The following is an 18,940-nucleotide window of genomic DNA, read 5'->3' as shown; positions in this document are numbered from 1 at the left end:
ACTGTTGGCATATTGTGGCCATTGTAGCTTTTGTCAGTACATCAAAAAGACCAAGGAGGTTGTAAATCCTGTGGACCAACGGAAATATGATATACGGTAGTTTATCAACTGCAGTTCACGCAATGCGATTTACATTGCTAAATGTACCTGTCCAAAGGGGTAAGTCTGTAAGATGACACAAGAGTTTCGCAGGAGGATATCACAACACCTCAGTACGGCTAGGACCAGGAGTGACACCGGGTCTCCAGACATATGCATGCCATACATGGAGGCAGATTAAATGACCTAAGGTTTATGGGGCTATGTCAACTAAAACTGGGACCTAGCATAGGTGATATTGATAACCTCCTCCTGCGAGAGGAGGCTAAATGGATTTTGCGACTCTGTAGTCAAGCACCGTCAGGTTTGAACGAAGGGTTTTCATTTGCAGCTTTTCTTTGATTTATTACACATTATATTCCATATACCCCAGAGTATTCATATGGTTGGTGACTAAAGGTCATAAATAAGTATATTGGAGTGGTGGATTGATCAGTGCAATCCTCATCTAATTAGTTCTAGATATGTGTATTATACGGTCGTTGTCTTTCTGACGAGAATAGAATTTTGGCAATGCTGAGCGAGATGCCAAAATTGTCAATTATGGGTGTTTGTGTCATTCTTACTTAGTAGTGTCTCTCATTGTAATGGAATTAGTAATGGTGGCTAAAATGTAAATCAATTAGTGATAAAATAAATATACTTAAATAGCATTCATATGGTACCTTTTGAACATTTAGGTAACATTTAAGGGACTATTTATAGGTATATGTAGTACTAACATTTATTACTTATTAACATTGCTGATTACAAACTCATAATTATAGCACCAGTGGGTGAATAGGATAAACACAGGACACTCAATGGGGATTTTATTCTCCTTAGTAGTAATGCCAGATATTAACAAATACAGTGAATCATATATGGTACAAGCTGTTTCTATTTATGCTTCAACGCATGCGCACTGCATGCGATAGTTTGAAAGTATCGCGATATACCCGCATGACGATGACGGGGATTATGTCACGGGCACATTTAGATAAGAGCATCAGTGGAGAGGACAACATCACTGACGTAAGTCACTATGGGCACTTCTCATTGGAAGATTAAATGATTTGACACAGGATATTTTTGCTATTCTGCACCCTTATTGGCACAGTTTTCTAAAAGCAATTCCATAGGTAGCTCTACATTGTCTCATGTTTATGAGGTTATAGGTGTGTCTATATATACCCCTTTCTGCTATTGTCATTACCATTGCCACTGTTTGCTTCTTGGGAATGCCATTGTAGTGGCGAAACATGTTGAGGCTGGCAATATAGTGTGTGATTTTAAATGTTTTCCAGTGGGGCACTAGGTATCTGCAGTACCTGTTCACTTAGACTGAAGCAATATCTCCTTTGGATATATAGACTACTGGTCCCACTGGAATCATTTTTTCTTTTTCTGGGTCTATTTATCAATTGGCTAATAAAAGTTACATTTTAGGGGTATATTAATAGAGGTGTGATACCCCGGGCTATGGCCCAGGGGTTTATTTCATTATTGTTTATGGGTCCCTTATGCCCTTTGGGTTTATGTTTGAAGACGATCTACTAGAGGACAGTCAGCAGCTACTGCCCATTCAATAATTGGAGGAGACATCCGCTACTTCCTCTGTTAGGCAAGTAGTGATGAGGAGAGTGGAGTGGAAGGTGGTGTTGCGAGAAGAGGGTTGCAGGTTGCCCGTGAGGCAGCAGCTGAGCAAACAAGGCGGTAGCATGGTTTGCAGTAAGCATGGTGGCAGAAGTGGGAAGTCTGGAGCCAAACGTGCCCAGGTTAGACCCCCTTCTTCGCGGCAGCCTACCTTCCCAGCAGGTAGTGGAACAGAGGTTCCTGGAGTCGGCGGCAGTAGCAGTCAATCAGTGCGGACTGTTGGGGGGGAAATCAGCTACTCGGCGGTGTGGCAGTTTCTCATGAAGCATCAGGAGGATCTTATGTGTAGACAGAGGGTGAAGCATGGCCAGGGTCCCAATGTTGGCACCACTGCCCTGTGTCAACATATGCAGCGTCACCATAAAGCAGTCTGGGAGAACCGTGGCTCTGATGCAGTGGTAGAGCCTGTTGCATCATCCAGTGGCACACCTCTAGCTTTTTCAGCCAGCCAAGGCTCGACCACCTCAGCCGAAGGGAAGGATGCTCCTGCTCCTCCTACTTCGAGTCAGTCATTCCGCCAGCAATCCATCGACGAAGCCATGTTCAAGAGACAACAGTATGCGCCCACTCATCAAACAGTGCAGAAGCTGAATGTGCTCCTGTCCTAGTTGCTGGTGCTGCAGTCCCTCCTTTTTCAAGTCGTGGACTCTGCACGTTTCAGAGAACTGATGGCTTGGGCCGAGCCAAGGTGAAGAGTTCCAAGCCATCATTTCTTTGCGAAAAAGGCAGTACCAAGCCTGCATAATTTTGTCTGTCGGTGTGTACCAAAGTGCACTGCAGCACCGCCGTGTGGAGATGTAACTACAGTCAGGGACAATACATGTCCTTTACAGCCCCCCTGGGGAATGTGGTTCCTGCACAGCCACAACAGCAACTTGGACAGGTCACGCTGTTTCCCCATCCATGCTCTCAGGCTGTTGGTCCTGTCACACTGTGCGACTCTGCTTCCTCATCCTTCACTGTTTCCTCAGCCTCCACTGCACGGACAAGTCTTAGTGCCACCCCTCAGCATACCATGTGTGCAGGGCACGGCGGTGTCACACTGTTCTTCACATGGTTTGCCTTGGCGAACGGAGTCACACAGGGGAGCAACTGCTAAAAGTAATTAATCAAGAAATCGAATCATGACTTACTTTATGAAAATTGGAAATGGGAACAACGGTGACTGACAACAGGAAGAACATCTTGTCTGTGCTGCAACAAGGAAGCCTGAGCCATGCGCCCTGCATGGCACACATGTTAAATCTGGATGTCAAGCGGTTCCTGAAGTATTCCCCCCATCTGCAAGACATCCTAACAATGGGAAGGAAACGTTGTATGCACTTCAGTCACTCCTACACCGCAAAGCACACCCTCCTTGAGCTGCAGTGTCAGAACGGTATCCCTCAACATAGTCTGTTTTGCGACATATCCACGTGATGGAATTCCACCCTTCATATGTTGGACCGACTATATGAACAGAGAAAAGCCATCTTGATGATCCAAGCGGATAGGGGGATTTCCCTGTGTAACTTCAATGTCAATCAGAGGCAGCTCATACTTGACACCTGCTGTTTGCTCAGGCCCTTTGAGGAAGCCACATTATTAGTCAGTTGCCAGGATTACCAAATGATAGACATCATTCCACTGTTTCATTTCTTACAAAACGTGTTGGAAACGATGGCCGGTAAGGGCACTGTAGACGTGGCACCTACATCTCATGCCCACATGAGCCCTGTGGGGGCTGAACTGGAAGAAGTGGGGGAGGGGCACAGTGGAGCACAGTTTAGGTTTCACGAAAGGGGCGGTTTTTCTAGTCATCTGACAGGAGAGGAGGAACAGGTGCAGCCAGAGGAGTTAGAGGGTTATGAGGAAGACGAGACAGAGGACCCAGACACACTGTGGCAGTATGCAGTGGAGATGGAGGCAGGGAGTCCCGAGTCACTTGCACAAATGGCACAATGCATGCTCACTTGCTTGCGTAATGACCACCGTATTTTCTCCATTTGGCAGTGGGATGACTTTAGGTCCTCCACCTTATTGGACCCTCGCTACCGGCACAAAATGGGGGCCTTTTTACACCCACTGAGAGGAAGGACAAACTGACCTACTACAGAGACATCCTATGTCGTCAGTTGGCCGATGCCTATCTGCGCCATTGTCTGACACGGAGGGCCCTCTGCGCTCACCTTCCACCTCCATGGCTGCTGGGGAGGGGTGGGGTGGCAGGAGCAGTACCAGCTCCATCAGTAGCAGCCTGAGTCTACAGTTGCTGATGAGTAGCTTTCTTCAACTGTGTAGTGAAGCATCTCATCAGCAGCAGGTAGACCTGGAGCAGAACCTGAACCAGCAGGTGGTGGCATACCTTGACAAGACAATGCCAACAAACTTTGAAGATCCGCTGGACTTCTGGGCAGCCAAACTTGATTTGTGGCCACAACTAGCAGAGTTTGCCCTGGAAAAGAGGTCCTGCCCAGCCAGTAGTGTGCCATCAGAGCAGGTGTTTAGTGTGGCGGGGGCCATAGTCACCCCAAGGAGACTCGTCTCTCTGATGGAAAATGTGGATAGACTAACCTTTGTCAAGATGAATTAGGCATGGATCAGCCAGGATTTCAACCCAACAATGCCTGATGCATCAGAGTAGATTGATCATGGTGCCACATCAAAACTTCCCAAATATGGATTGCGCAAAACATATTTAAGGTGCCGCTCCCCAGTTACAGAAATTCCTCTGCATCAGACCACAAATAAGTATTGAGGATATGCATTAGTTAAAACTTAACTTTTTTTTATAAAAAAAATCGGGGTCCATATATTTTATCCTATCTAAGAAAAGGAAAGGTGTTCAAAAAACACCATGTGCCACCTACACCACCAAGTATTGATGTGATGCAAAGACCTCTAAAAGGTTAAAGGGAACAACAAATATTCCATTGTAACTGGTGGGGGTAAAAACCTTCCCCTGTAAGGCCTTACTCTCGCATTATTAATTCCCTTCTTGGCAAGTGTTACTCACCCTAAAAAGGGCTGTCCCACACAGGAACCTCTCTATTTCCACCTACAAACACTGCCATTTCCCAGGGTTTATAGGTGCAAATATGGAAAGTTTCCTGTGTGGGGACGCCCTTTTTAGGGCGACTAACACTTGCCAAGAAGGGAATTAATAGGACAAAATAAGGGCCTTACAGGGGAAGTGTTTACCCCCACTGGCTACAATGGACAATACATTGTTCCCTTCCACCTTTTCAAGGAAAGTTTTACTCATCTTAAAAAGGGCATCCCCACATAGGAATATTTCCCTTTATCCACCTAAAAACCCTGTGAAATGGCAGTGTTTGTAGGTGGAAATAGGGAGAGGTTCCTGTGTGGGGCTGCCCTTTTTAGGGCAAGTAACACTTGCCAAGAAGGGAATTAATAGTGCGAGAGTAGGGCCTTACAGGGGAAGTGTTTACCCCCACCGGTTACAATGGACAATACATTGTTTCCTTCCACCTTTTAGAGGTCTTTGCATCACATCAATACTTATTGGTGTAGGTGGCACATGGTGTTTTTTGCACACCTTTCCTTTTGTTAAATAAAAATATAACTTTGGGATACATATATTTTATCCTAAGAATATTATTAAAAGTTAAGTTTTACGTAATGCATATCCTCAATATCCCCATCTCTAGTATTTACATACAGTTGAAAGCTACGTTAGTGATGTGATTATCACTAACAGCACAGTTATCAGCACTAACATGCCATGGACTTTTGTGCAAATCACATGGCCATATAATAAACAATGAGATTTCCATTCAATGATGGCTAGCAAAGTGTAAAATAATTCATAAACATAGTATGTACCAAAAACTTTATTCCCCTGTATTCCTGAACATGATTTAGATGCCTGTACATAGCTTTTCAAAAATTCAGAGAATTTTGTTGTGCCCCCTCTAATAACGGCATTGAAAAAGACAGTTTCCATTGGTACCTAATCTTTACCCTAAAGGGGTACTCCACCTCTAGACATCTTATCCCTTATCCAAAGGATAGGGGATAAGATGTCTGATCGCGGGGGTCCCACCGCTGGGCAGCACTCAACGTTCGTTTAGAACACTGTGTGCTGCGCCGGGGGCTTGTCATGTCAAGCCACACCACCTCAATGCAAGTACCATATACTTGCTTTGAGGACATGTGGTGTGACGCCACGAGGGGCGTGGTCGTTACACCACGAGCCCTCGGCGCCGCACCCAGCATTCTAAGTGAACGCCGGGTACTGCTCAGAGATCAGACATCTTATTCCCTATCCTTTGGATGGGGGATAAGATGTCTAAGGACGGAGTACCCCTTTAAGAAAATTCTGCTGTTTTTCACACTATTGTTTATAGGTCTGTGGGTGAATTTTATTTCATCATATTTTACACTGTCTCCACAAAAAAAAAAATCTTTTGACATGTCATAGAGATAGATCAGGTCAAAAGTTTTATCAGTGAAAGTCCTAATGCTGAGACCCCGAACATTAGTAGGGATGTACGTGGTTATGCCTTTCACTCCAAGCAAGCAAGATGGAGATTCAAGTGAAGCACATAATCATGCACTTTTCCTGACTCGTTCTAATGATTGGTGGGGATCTCAGCACTGAGACCCCAACCAATTAAAAGTTTATACATGACAAAAGTTATTTTTCATGGGTACTGTCATCAAAAGAAACTTTTGGTATGTCAAAGAGACATGAGCACTCAGACCCCAACCGAGAACGGAAGTAGTGCATGATTAGTATGTACTCTCCGGATTCCGTGTCACGTGACCTGGATGGCCTCATAATGTAAGTTCATGGGGCCAGCGTCCTGGTCTGATACAGAGCAGGGAGAGAATAAAAACTTTTGGCAGATCCAAAGGCACAACTTGTAGTTTCTGGGCCTCAATGCAAAACCTGCAAAAGGGCACCATGTGCCATTTATAATACTGGTCTCTTATGGGGCATATGTGCCTTGGGGCCTCCTTAGGCACCATGGCCCTGGTGCGACTGCTACCTTTGCACACCCTATAGCTACAGCTATAGTTTTTTCAGTGAAATATTGACATTTGTTCAGTTAAGAAGCCTCCTAAAAATTCATCCAAATCCCTAAAAATACCCAGTGCTAAACATTAAAACAACAGAATTTTCCTGAGCTGACGATAAGGTGCAGGTTGAGCAAATCTTATTGTTAAAAATTGTTGCGAACAACAAGCAATAAAAAAATTATCAAAAATTCACCTTTCATGTTCTCCACTTACCAGTTTCAGAAAGTAACTTTGTAGCTTCCAGAACCTTCTCTGTGTAGACTCCCGCCTCATAGTTCTCCATCTCGGCATTAATAATATGGATGACTCTGGCTGCACGGCCTCGGATAGCCCCCGCAGTTCTATCCAACGTGTCAACGTCTCCCTCTTGTAGAGCGATCACACACTTGTTCACGTCCTCCAGTATGTGGTTTTCTAAAAGATCAACACAGAAACACAGACATTTGTTTTCCTATTCTGTCTTAGGACATAATATGCTAATTCTATAACAAGGTGGAATGTAAGGAAAGTTGAATGTGTCCTATATTCGTAAAGTGTGGATGTATTCTCAGTGATAGGGAGGTGAGATCGAGGAGTCCATGGAACCAGGAACAATTCATTGTACATGTTATGGAAATAATTTTAATCCTTACTTGTCTCAAAGATGAAACGATCAAGAAATCATCAGAACGTTCTCAGGGATCTGACTTATCTGTCCTCTGTTTTGAGTTGCAGATAAGTCATTTCCTAACCCCTTAAGGATGGACCCATTTTTTACCTCAATGACCAGGCTCTTTTTTATTTTATTTGACATGTATCTCTTTATATGGTAAAAACTTTAGAATGCTTTTTTTTGTGCAGAGTGATTCTGAGATTGTTTTTTCGTGACACATTGTACTTTATATAAGTGGTGCATTTTTGTTGACAAGTGAAAAAACTCAAAATATTGTGAAAAACTGGAAAATTTCTGGCGTTTCTTTGTATTTTTTATGGTGTACACTGTGTGGTAAAAGTGATGTTATATCTATTCTGTGGGTCAGTACGATTATGGTGATACCCATTTTATATCGCTTTCTGTGTTCTTTTTCCTTTTCTGAGCAAAATTATTTTTCTGCTATTCATTTTCCAACAGCCATATCTTTTTTATTTTTCGTTCAACGCCATTGAGTAAGGGCTTATTTTTTGCAGTATGAGCTCTAATTTTTCTTGGTATAATCTGTGTGCTATGTGCTACCTTTTGATCTTTTTTATTCCACTATTTGTACCAAAATTGTACCACGAATTTTGCACATTTTTAATGTTTTTTTTTATGGCGTTCACCGTGCGAGATAATTTACATTATAGTTATAGTACATTATAGTACACATCATTATGGATGTGGCAATACCTATTATGTATATGTGGTTTTGATCTTTTTTGGTGATAATACAGGGCTTTTATTGGGAAAGAAGCATTTTTTTATACATTTTTTTACACTTCATACTTTTATTGAACCTTTTATTTAATTTTTACATTTTTTACAGGTTATACTATGCTGCAATACATTTTTACTGCAGCACAGTATGACCTGATGAGCTGCAGACACTACAGCCTGTGCGATCCAGCCTCTGGATCTCACAGGCTTCTGTAGCAGGCAGACAGGAGGTCATGATCCGACCTCCTGCTGCCATAGCAACCAACGGCGACCTGTGATCGCCTTGCGCCGTTGGTGAACAGGGGGAGAGCGCTCCCCTTGTCAACACCATAGATGCCGTGATCAGGATTGATCACGGCATCTATGGGGTTAATGCTGCCGGGACCGGCGCAATCGTGGCTCCGGCAGCAGCGGAGGGACTCCGGCTGTGATTAACCGCCGGGTCCCATCGCCGAACTCCTGCACTGCCAGTGGCAGTGTCGGAGATCGCTAGGATGTATGCATACGTCCAAATGCGCGAACATGTCGGACGATTGGACGTATGCACACGTCCTTTAGAGGGAAGGGGTTAAAGGGGTACTCCGGTGGATTTATTTTATTTTTTTATTAACTGGTGCCAGAATGTTAAACGTATTTGTATATTACTTCTATATAAAAATGTTAATAGTTCCAGTACTTATCAGCTGCTGTACTCCAGAGGAAGTTCTTTTGTTTTTTAATTTTTTTTCTGTCTGACCACAGTGCTCGCTGCTGACACCTCTGTCCATGTCAGGAACTGTACAGAGCAGGAGCAAATCCCCATAGCAAACCTCTCCTGCTCTGGACAGTTCCTGACATGGACACAGGTGTCAGCAGAGAGCACTGTGGTGAGACAAAGGAAATTTAAAAACAAAAGAACTTCCTCTGTAGTATACAGCAGCTGATAACTACTGGAAGAATTCAGATGTTTAAATAGAAGTAATTTACAAATCTTTCTGGCACCAGTTAATAAAAAATAAAAAAAATTCCCCTTACCCCTTTAAGGTATCTCTAAATTCTATGTGGGGAATTTATCTAGGCTTGCATGAATAACAAAGTTGCCCATTTTTGGTGCAAGCTCCAGTTTGCATTTTAATTTGCAACTATTCCTGTGTTTTGAGTATTAACCCCTTAAGGACCGGAGGTTTTTCCGTTTTTGCATTTTCGTTTTTTGCTCCTTGCCTTTAAAAAATCATAACTCTTTCAAATTTACACCTAAAAATCCATATGATGGCTTATTTTTTGCGCCACCAATTCTACTTTGTAATGACGTCAGTCATTTTGCCCAAAAATCTATGGTGAAGCGGGAAAAAAAATCATTGTGCGACAAAATTTAAAAAAAAACGCTGTTTTGTAACTTTTGGGGGCTTCCGTTTCTACGTAGTACATTTTTCGGTAAAAATGACACCTGATATGTATTCTGTAGGTCCATACGATTAAAATGATACCCTACTTATATAGGTTTGATTTTGTCGGACTTCTGGAAAAAATCATAACTACATGCAGGAAAATTAATACGTTTAAAATTGTCATCTTCTGACCCCTATAACTTTTTTATTTTTCCGTGTATGGGGCGGTATGAGGGCTCATTTTTTGCGCCGTGATCTGAAGTTTTTAACGGTACCATTTTTGCATTGATAGGACTTATTGATATAAAAAGTGACCAAAAATGCACTATTTTGGACTTTGGAATTTTTTTGCGCGCACGCCATTGACCGTGCGGTTTAATTAACGATATATTTTTATAATTCGGACATTTCCGCACGCGGCGATACCATTTATGTTTATTTTTATTTTTATTTACACTGTGTTTTTTCTTTTATGGGAAAAGGGGGGTGATTCAAACTTTTAATAGGGAAGGGGTTAAATGATGTTTATTCACTTTTTTTTTGCACTTTTTTTTTGCAGTGTTATAGGTCCCATAGGGACCTATAACACTGCACACACTGATCTTTTACATTGATCACTGGTTTCTCATAAGAAACCAGTGATCGATGATTCTGCCGCATGACTGCTCATGCCTGGATCTCAGGCACTGAGCTGTCATTCGGCGATCGGACAGCGAGGAGGCAGGTAGGGGCCCTCCCGCTGTCCTGTCAGCTGTTCGGGATGCCGCGATTTCACCGCGGCTATCCCGAACAGCCCACTGAGCTAGCCGGCATGCTTTCGGTTTCACTTTAGACGCGGCGTTCAACTTTGAACGCCGCGTCTAAAGGGTTAATAGCGCGCGGCACAGCGATCAATGCCGCGCGCTATTAGCCACGGGTCCCGGCCGTTGTTAGAGGCTGGGCCCGAACCGCTATGACGCGGGGCCACGCCGTGGCCCCGCGTTATAGATCGGGAGTGGACACATGACGTTCCAGTACGTCATGTGTCCTTAAGGGGTTAAACATTTTGCGACCTCTTAAGGCTAAGTTTCAACTTTTTTTTTGTGGCCCAAGAAAAAAACGCTGGAAAAAACGCCACAGTATTTCCCTGTGTTTGGTGTTTTTTTCTTGTGTTTTCTCTGGCATTTTTAGCCTTTGAGTGGAAATTGCATTTTTTGGACCCTTTTACATTTTTTCTAAATTTGTTGGGTGCCCAAAAAAGAAAAAAATTATAAAAAAATAAAAATAAAAAAGGATGCATGAGTGATGGAAAAAAAAATGTATTTAACAAAAATGTATCTTTTTTTAATTAATTTTTAAACAGGAATCAATGTATGTTTGCTGGCAGGGCATTAAAAATGTAGCCAACAATAAGTAGTTTGCATGTTTCTCACTTTTTTTTTCATTTAAAAAAACTATTTTTTAGGTAGTTCTACTCCCAGCATGGAACACACTGTTCCATGATGGAAGTAGCAGTTCCTGTACTAATAGACAGATTGCCCAGGTGTCACTCCTCACACCCGATGCAATGGTCCATAATATAGCAGAGGTACGGAGCGGCTTTATACAGCGCTCGCATCTCTACACTATACTCCGGGCCGGCCAGTGATGTGAATAGAAATTCACCTCACTCATTCATATTTTCCACCCAGAGTGGGGATTGGCCGGATGGTGGCTGCCAATCCCTGCTCTCAGCGGGAAATATGATTGGTGAGTGGCCGGCCGGAGTACAGAGCAGATATGCAAGCGCAGGAGAAAGCCGCTCCGCATCTCAGGGATGAAGGATGATCGCAACAGGTGTCAGGAGTGACACCCGCTGTGATCTGTCCCTTACTGCAGGTACTACTGTTCCCGACATGGAGCACACTCTGCTCCATGCTGGGAGCTGTAGTACATGTATTAATAGACAGATTACAGCAAGTGACACTCCTGACACCCACTGTGATCCTCCTGTATAATGTATAGATGCGGCTGGCTGCTTTTCTATGGTTCCCTGCCGTATGTATACACCTATTAATATTTCCCACAGAGAGTTGTGATTGTCTGGAACCATCTGGCCAATCACAGCTCTCTGTGGGAAATATGAATAGGTGTATATATATATATGGCAGTGCAGGGGACCATAGAAGAGAATCCATAAATTATACAGACGGATCACAATGGACCTAGGGCGATCTGTCAATTAGTACAGGTACTACTACTCCAATCATAAAACAGTGTGTTCCATGCTGAGAGTAGTAGTACTACCTAAAAAATTTTAAAAAGTGAAAGACATCCACTACATTTTTATTATTGTCGGCTACACTTTTAGTGCCCTGCCCGCACACATAAATTGATCACTGTTTAAAAATTAATTAAAATTTCGTTATAAAAAGATACATTTTGTTAAATACAATTTTTTTCATCACTAGTGTATCTTTTTTAATATATATATATATATATATATATATATATATATATATATATATTTTTTTTTTTTTTTTTTATGGTACCCTACGAAATTTTATTTTAAAAAAAGTATCTCCATCACTTTTTTGAGATCGTTAAAGTCCAAAAAAGAATAACAACTGCCTGCAAAAACTTCAAAGTTAAAACCCACATATTGTTTTTCTTGGCATTTTTTTACTCCCATAGGCTTCTATGGGAGAAAAACGTCCTGATTTAAGGGGAAAAAAACGCCATAGGCTCAACATGCTTCAACTTTGCAAAACCGCCAAGGAGCTAAAAAAAAAGAGTGAAAACATGCCAAAAGGATTAAAAAAACGCCAAACTGAAAAACGCAAAGTGGAAATAGAATTTTGGGAATTCTCATTTATTTACAGCTAACATCTGGCTGCAGCATTTTTCCAATGAAAAAAACGCCATGGGGGCCATTTTGGGGAAAAACGCACACAAAAAACCAAGTGGAAACTTAGCCCAACACCAGTTTTATGGTATTAAACGTTTTGCAACCTCTAACACCAGTTTTGTTTACCCTATATATCCTGAGATATATGATGTGATCAAAACACAAAAAACAAAAAAAAAACAACAGGATATAGTGAAACAGCGAGAGATACATAACTAGTATGTCAACCCGAATTTTGCACATAATCCCTTTATTTTGATGACCTCTAACTTTTTTATTTTTCCGTATAAGTGGCGGTATGGGGGCTCATTTCTTGTGCCATGATCTGTAATTTTTTTTGATACCACATTTGCATATAAAAAACTTTTAATACATTTTTTATAATTTTTTTTTAATAAAATGTATTAAAAAGTAGGAATTTTGGACTTTTTTTTTTTTTTTTCGTTCACGCCGTTCACCGTACGGGATCATTAACATTTTATTTTAATAGTTCGGACATTTACGCACGCGGCGATACAAAATATGTCTATAAAAAAATGTTTTTTACGCTTTTTGGGGGTAAAATAGTAAAAAACGGACGTTTTACTTTTTTATTGGGGGAGGGGATTTTTCACTTTTTTTTTTACTTTTACTTTAAAAATGTTTTTTATTTTTTTTAATACTTGAATAGTCCCCATAGGGGACTATTCATAGCAATACCATGATTGCTAATACTGATCTGTTCTATGTATAGGACATAGAACAGATCAGTATTATCGGTCATCTTCTGCTCTGGTCTGCTCGATCACAGGAGAGGAGTGGGGACCTCCGTGCGGCGTTATGAATGATCGGATCCCCGCAGCAGCGCTGCGGGCGATCCGATCATTCATTCAAATCGCGCACTGCCGCAGATGCCGGGATCTGTATTGATCCCGGCACCTGAGGGGTTAATGGCGGACGCCCGCGAGATCGCGGGCGTCGGCCATTGCCCGCGGGTCCCTGGCTGCGATCAGCAGCCGGGATCAGCCGCGCATGACACGGGCATCGCTCCGATGCCCACAGTTATGCACAGGACGTAAATGTACGTCCTGGTGCGTTAAGTACCACCTCACCAGGACATACATTTACGTCCTGCGTCCTTAAGGGGTTAATCTTACACTTGAAATGATGGAGAAATTTGTCAATTTCCTATCATTCAATTGATGTGTTTATCTATCATCTATCTATCTATCTATCTCATATCTATCTATCTATTTCATAACTATCTATCTCATATCTATCTATCTCATATCTATCTATCTATCTATTTCATATCTATCTATCTCATATCTATCTATTTCATATCTATCTATTTCATATCTATCTATCTATCTCATATCTATCTATCTATCTACCATCTATCTACCATCTATCTATCTCATATCTATATAACTCATATCTATCTATCTCATATCTATCTCTCATATATATCTATCTCCCATCTATCTATCTATCTCATATCTATCTAACTCATATGTATCTATTTCATATCTATCTATCTATCTCATATCTATCTATCTATCTATCGTCTATCTATCTATCTCCTATCTATCTAAAAAAAAAAAAAAAAAAAAGAACCAAGAAAGCAGCACAACTAATGATGTTCCAATAAAGAAGGGGGTGCAGGCTGCAAAAGACCGTGGTGAGGGTTCTTCACTTGAAATAGAAAATCCAGACTCCAACAGCACACAAGCTTGGTGAAAAAAGTGGTTGTTATTGCATCACCAAATGACAGAAGCAACGTTTCCGCGGCCTCTCGCCGCCATTTTCAAGCTCCTTGCTCCTTGCTTGAAAATGGCGGCGAGAGGCCGCGGAAACGTTGCTTCTGTCATTTGGTGATGCAATAACAACCATTTTTTTTCACCAAGCTTGTGTGCTGTTGGAGTCTGGATTTTCTATTTATCTGTCTATCTATCTATCTATCTATCTTATATTTATCTATCTCACATCTATCAATCTATCGCTCTCATATCTATCTCTCTCATATCTATCTATCTATCTATCTATCATCTATCTATCCATCTATCTCATATCTATCTATCTATCTATCTATCATCTATCTATCTTCTATCTATCTATCTATCTATCTATCTCATATCTATCTATCGTCTATCTATCTAGGCAAGAATAGCAAAAGAGCAGCACACACACAAAAAAAAAAAAAAAGTATAAATTGGTACAAGCAGTCTGTTGGCCCTGGTCCGGGGCCCAAAAATACAGACAAAAGCAAAAGGAGTAACTGCAGCACTCAAAAATAGCGAGAGAAAAAAACGTTTCCAGCTGCCTGTGCAGCCTTTCTCACACATGCTTGAGAAAGGCTGCACATGCAGCTGAAACGTTGCACCTGTATTTCGGTATGGAATAAAGCTCCTTCTTTTTTTTTTTTTTTTTTGCTATTTTTGAGTGCTGCAATCATTTCTTTTGCTTTTATCTATCTATCAATCTATCTCATATCTATCTATCTATCGTCTATCTATCTCATATCTATCTATCTCATATTTATCTCATATCTATATATCTCATATCTATCTCATATCTATCTATCTATCTCATATCTATCTCATATATAATAAATATATATATATATATATATATATATATATATATATATATATATATATATATATAAGTATATTAATGGCCCATACAAAAAATATGGAGAAAAACTGTTCCAGGTTGAACCCCCCCAAAGGACAAGGGGGCACTCCCTCCGTCTGGAGAAGAAAAGGTTTAGTTTCAAGGGGCGACATGCCTTCTTTACCATGAGGACTGTGAATTCATGGAACGGTCTACCTCAGGAACTGGTCACAGCAGGAAAAATTTACAGCTTTAAAACAGGATTAGATACATTCCTGGAACAAAATAACATTAATGCTTATGAAGAAATATAAAATCCCATCCCTTCCCCAATATCACGCCACACCCCTACCCTTCAATTCCCTGGTTGAACTTGAAGGACATATGTCTTTTTTCGACCGTACTAACTATGTACTATGTAACTACTATGTAACTATCTATCTATCTCATATCTATCTTTCTATGTATCTCATATCTATATATCTCATATCTATCTATCTATCTATCTATCATCGTATCTGTCTATAGCTTTCCTATTTGTCTCTCTTCACTCTCTTTGTATAGATCTATTTTTTAGAACCAAAGTAATACCCAGAATAAACTTTGCTCTGATGCTTCTTCTTGGTGATGACTCTTCTCAGTGATGTCCTGTTTATGATATGAAATAGTTTTTTGTTAATTTTGCTTATGCCTAATACTTCAGTGAAATGAATGTCTCCATCTGTCTACGATCAATAAAAAAAAACATTAAAAAAAAGTTATACAAAAATGAATAAATAAAAAATATTGCGGTTTACATATAAAGTTCTTGGCTCAGAAGTTACTGTTGATCCTTATTCGGAGGGCACGGCTAATAAAATGACCAGACTGACTTTCCCAGGGTTCTCGAAAATTGGATGCGAAATTAATTCTCTGCTAAATGAGAGTAACAAGATGGCAGGATACCAGTGTCTTTCGGCTGTTTAGCCAATTGCTTTTCAGCGATTTTGCTAAATGCTGGACGGACGGCGAGTTGGAGAAAGTAATTGAAGCGTATAAGTCAGCGTGCATCTGCTTTATAATAACATCACCAATGACAACTCAAATAATTTCAGCAAATGTACGCCGTAATGTGCGATATAAAGAAAACGCAGAAGCGATTGAGTTATAGATCTTAATAAATGTTTGTAGACATAGTTAATTATGGTTCGATATCTCCCACTCAAACATTGGGACACACAATAACTCAACACCGTACTTCATTTGAGTCCCCTCCAAGTTACATTGCTGATGGTTCTCTCGCCATAAAGTATGAGGAGACAGTGTAATTACAACCATAGGCCCCAGTTCAAAGTAAATAAACCATTATTTGTCCTCAGTCCCGAGCCCAACAAAGGTCACTAAAAGGAACATGTGGGAATTACAATTTTTTTTACTATTGGGTGGAATTTATCAAAGGAGGACTTTGCTCGACCTTGGAGAAAGTGTTACAAGGAACCTCAACTATGTTTCTGTGAGTTACTATAGAAGATAAAAAGAGACAGCAGGCTGAGGCTGAGAACGTAGGTGATATGTTGTCTAGTGGAAAGACATGGGTGTCTTCAGGCCAATCAATTGGACCATGGGCTCTTTTGAACATGTCTTTTTCTACCACTTTTTGACTTTTGGTAATATAACCTTATCCTTATCTTTCCTCATGCCCCCCCCCCTCCCCAATACATCTCTGACCTGATCTTCTGATACCACCCATCACATAATCTCTGTTAACCTTAAGACCTTTGTCTGTGCCCTCCTCTTGTCCACACTTCACACAACCATCTACAATACTTCTCCAGAGCTTCCTTCATACACTGGAACTCATTACCTCAACACAACCAGCTTTCACCCACCATCAAGACCTTTAAGAGCAACCTGAAGACCCACCTCTTTAAGCAAGCCTCTGACCTTCAATAATCCTACTTTTCCAACCTGCTCACAGATGGCCAGCTATACCTATAACATACTGTTTCCTCACCCCCTTTATTATTATTATTATTATTATTAGTAGTAGTAGTAGTAGTAGTAGTAGTAGTAGTATTAATAATAATAAAATATTATTATTTTTTATTATTTTCTTTTATTTATCTTTTTTAACTTAAAAAGAAAACATGATGTTTTGATACTCTATTAGGAAATGTATATGCTAGATTTGCTCTATGTATTATGAGATATTGGAATCCTTAACTTAACGGGGTACCCCGCCCTTAGACATCTTACCCCCTATGCAAAGGATAGGGAATAAGATGTCTGATTGTGGGGGTCCCGCCGCTGGGGAACCACACAATCTCTGCTGCGGCACCCAGACATTCAGTGCACCGAGCGAACTTTGCTCCATGCTGGATGACTGGCGATGCAGGGCAGTGGCTCATGATGTCACAGTCATGCTCCACTTGTAATGTAATTGCCACCCCCCCTCAATGTATGTCAATGGAAGTGGGTGTGGTGGCAGTCAAGCCCCCTCCCATAGACTTACATTGAGGGTGTGTGGCCATGACATCACGAGCTGGGTGTGACTGTGATGTCACAAGCCTTCGGTGCTGCATCCAACACTCTCAATGAATGCCAGGTGCAGCATGGAGACCGCTGGCGTTACCAGCGGGGGGAACCTTGACAGTGTGATGGATCAGTTTTTAAATATATTGCATGGACTGGGTTACTAGGGTTTTGGTGTTTTGATGGGAAAGATTTGAGTAGCAAACTATTCTCGCCATCCAAAACATAGAAGTCATGGTTGAATGGGGAAAACAAAATGTTAACAGAGTCAACAGATGACATGAATCTAGATGGAAAATAGAAAGAAAGTAGTTAAAATGTATAAAATATCAATTCAAAGTAAGGCACAAGAATTCAATCCCTCTGTGGGCTTAAAAATAAATTAAAAAAGTAATATAAGCAGATTGACACCATACATAGCTTGGCATCAGGGGTACATAGGTTAAAAGTTCCAAAATCCTGGAATACACCTTCAAGTCCAAACTTTCAAATTCAAACTAAATTCAAAGTTTTCGGCTATTATCACCACCAATCTAGCAAAATATTTTTATTTTTATTTTTTTATGTTACTATGTACAACTAAGTTGTTTATGTTATTTGTTTTGATATTTTGAAGGCAAATTACGTAACTTCCATTTGAACATACAGGTGTTTACTTCTATTCTCTCCTGTACAGTATTTGAAGCATGCCGTTATATCCTTCACTGTGTACAATGTCATGTACTACCTACTACTGTACTTTGCGACCTATTAGTTACGTATCAAAAAAATTTTAACAAGAATTGCACTGAAAAAAAAGTTTATAACTTAAGATTTTTTATATAGCTTAAAAGCAAAAAATATTATACAAAATAAATTATTCTCCTTTATTTAACATTTTTTATGGTATCATTTTATAATAAAATATGTTGTGTATTTAAAAAATAAAACAAACAAATAAACAGATGTAAATAAAATATCTTAATTTATCTGTTCTAAAGTTTTAGTTATGGTTCTTAAAGTGTACCTGTCGCCAACAAAAACTTTTGATATAATGTAGATAATACCATTATATGTATATTTGTAATATACATTGATTAAAAAATGTATATATTTTTGGCTGAAAAAATGCTGTCCCTGCAGCTATTGCCTGTGTGTGTCTATGAGGAGTCCTAATACAGGAAGTAAGGACAGGAGAAGCAGGGCTCTGTGCAGGCTCCTGACTTGGCAATCATCCAGCTGTGTGAGCCCTGCTTGTCCACCCTCACTTCCTGTATTTGGACTCCTCATAGAGACACACAGGCAATAGCTGCAGGGATGAAAATATACACATTATTTAACCAATGTATATTACAAATATACATATAATGGTATTATCTACATTTTATTAAAAAAATTTTGTTGACGACAGTTACACTTTAAGAATCACAGTTTAAAAAAAAAACAACAGATATATATGAAGAATAAAAT

At 40.4% G+C, this 18,940-nt stretch overlaps 1 protein-coding gene across 1 annotated transcript in view; it reads right to left on the bottom strand.

Annotated features, from left to right (window-relative positions):
• Positions 1 to 18,940, bottom strand: part of CTNNA2 (catenin alpha 2) — a 2,092,931-nt gene that overhangs the window by 225,441 nt on the left and 1,848,550 nt on the right. Inside the window, exon 12 of the mRNA XM_056553837.1 lies at positions 6,973 to 7,173. Within this exon, the coding sequence (XP_056409812.1) occupies positions 6,973 to 7,173 (201 nt within the window). The remainder of the gene's footprint in view (positions 1 to 6,972; positions 7,174 to 18,940) is intronic.

The sequence above is a fragment of the Hyla sarda genome, chromosome 1, assembly GCF_029499605.1.
Source record: "Hyla sarda isolate aHylSar1 chromosome 1, aHylSar1.hap1, whole genome shotgun sequence".
NCBI lineage: Eukaryota > Metazoa > Chordata > Amphibia > Anura > Hylidae > Hyla > Hyla sarda.
This window is presented reverse-complemented; position numbering and strand designations above follow the sequence as displayed.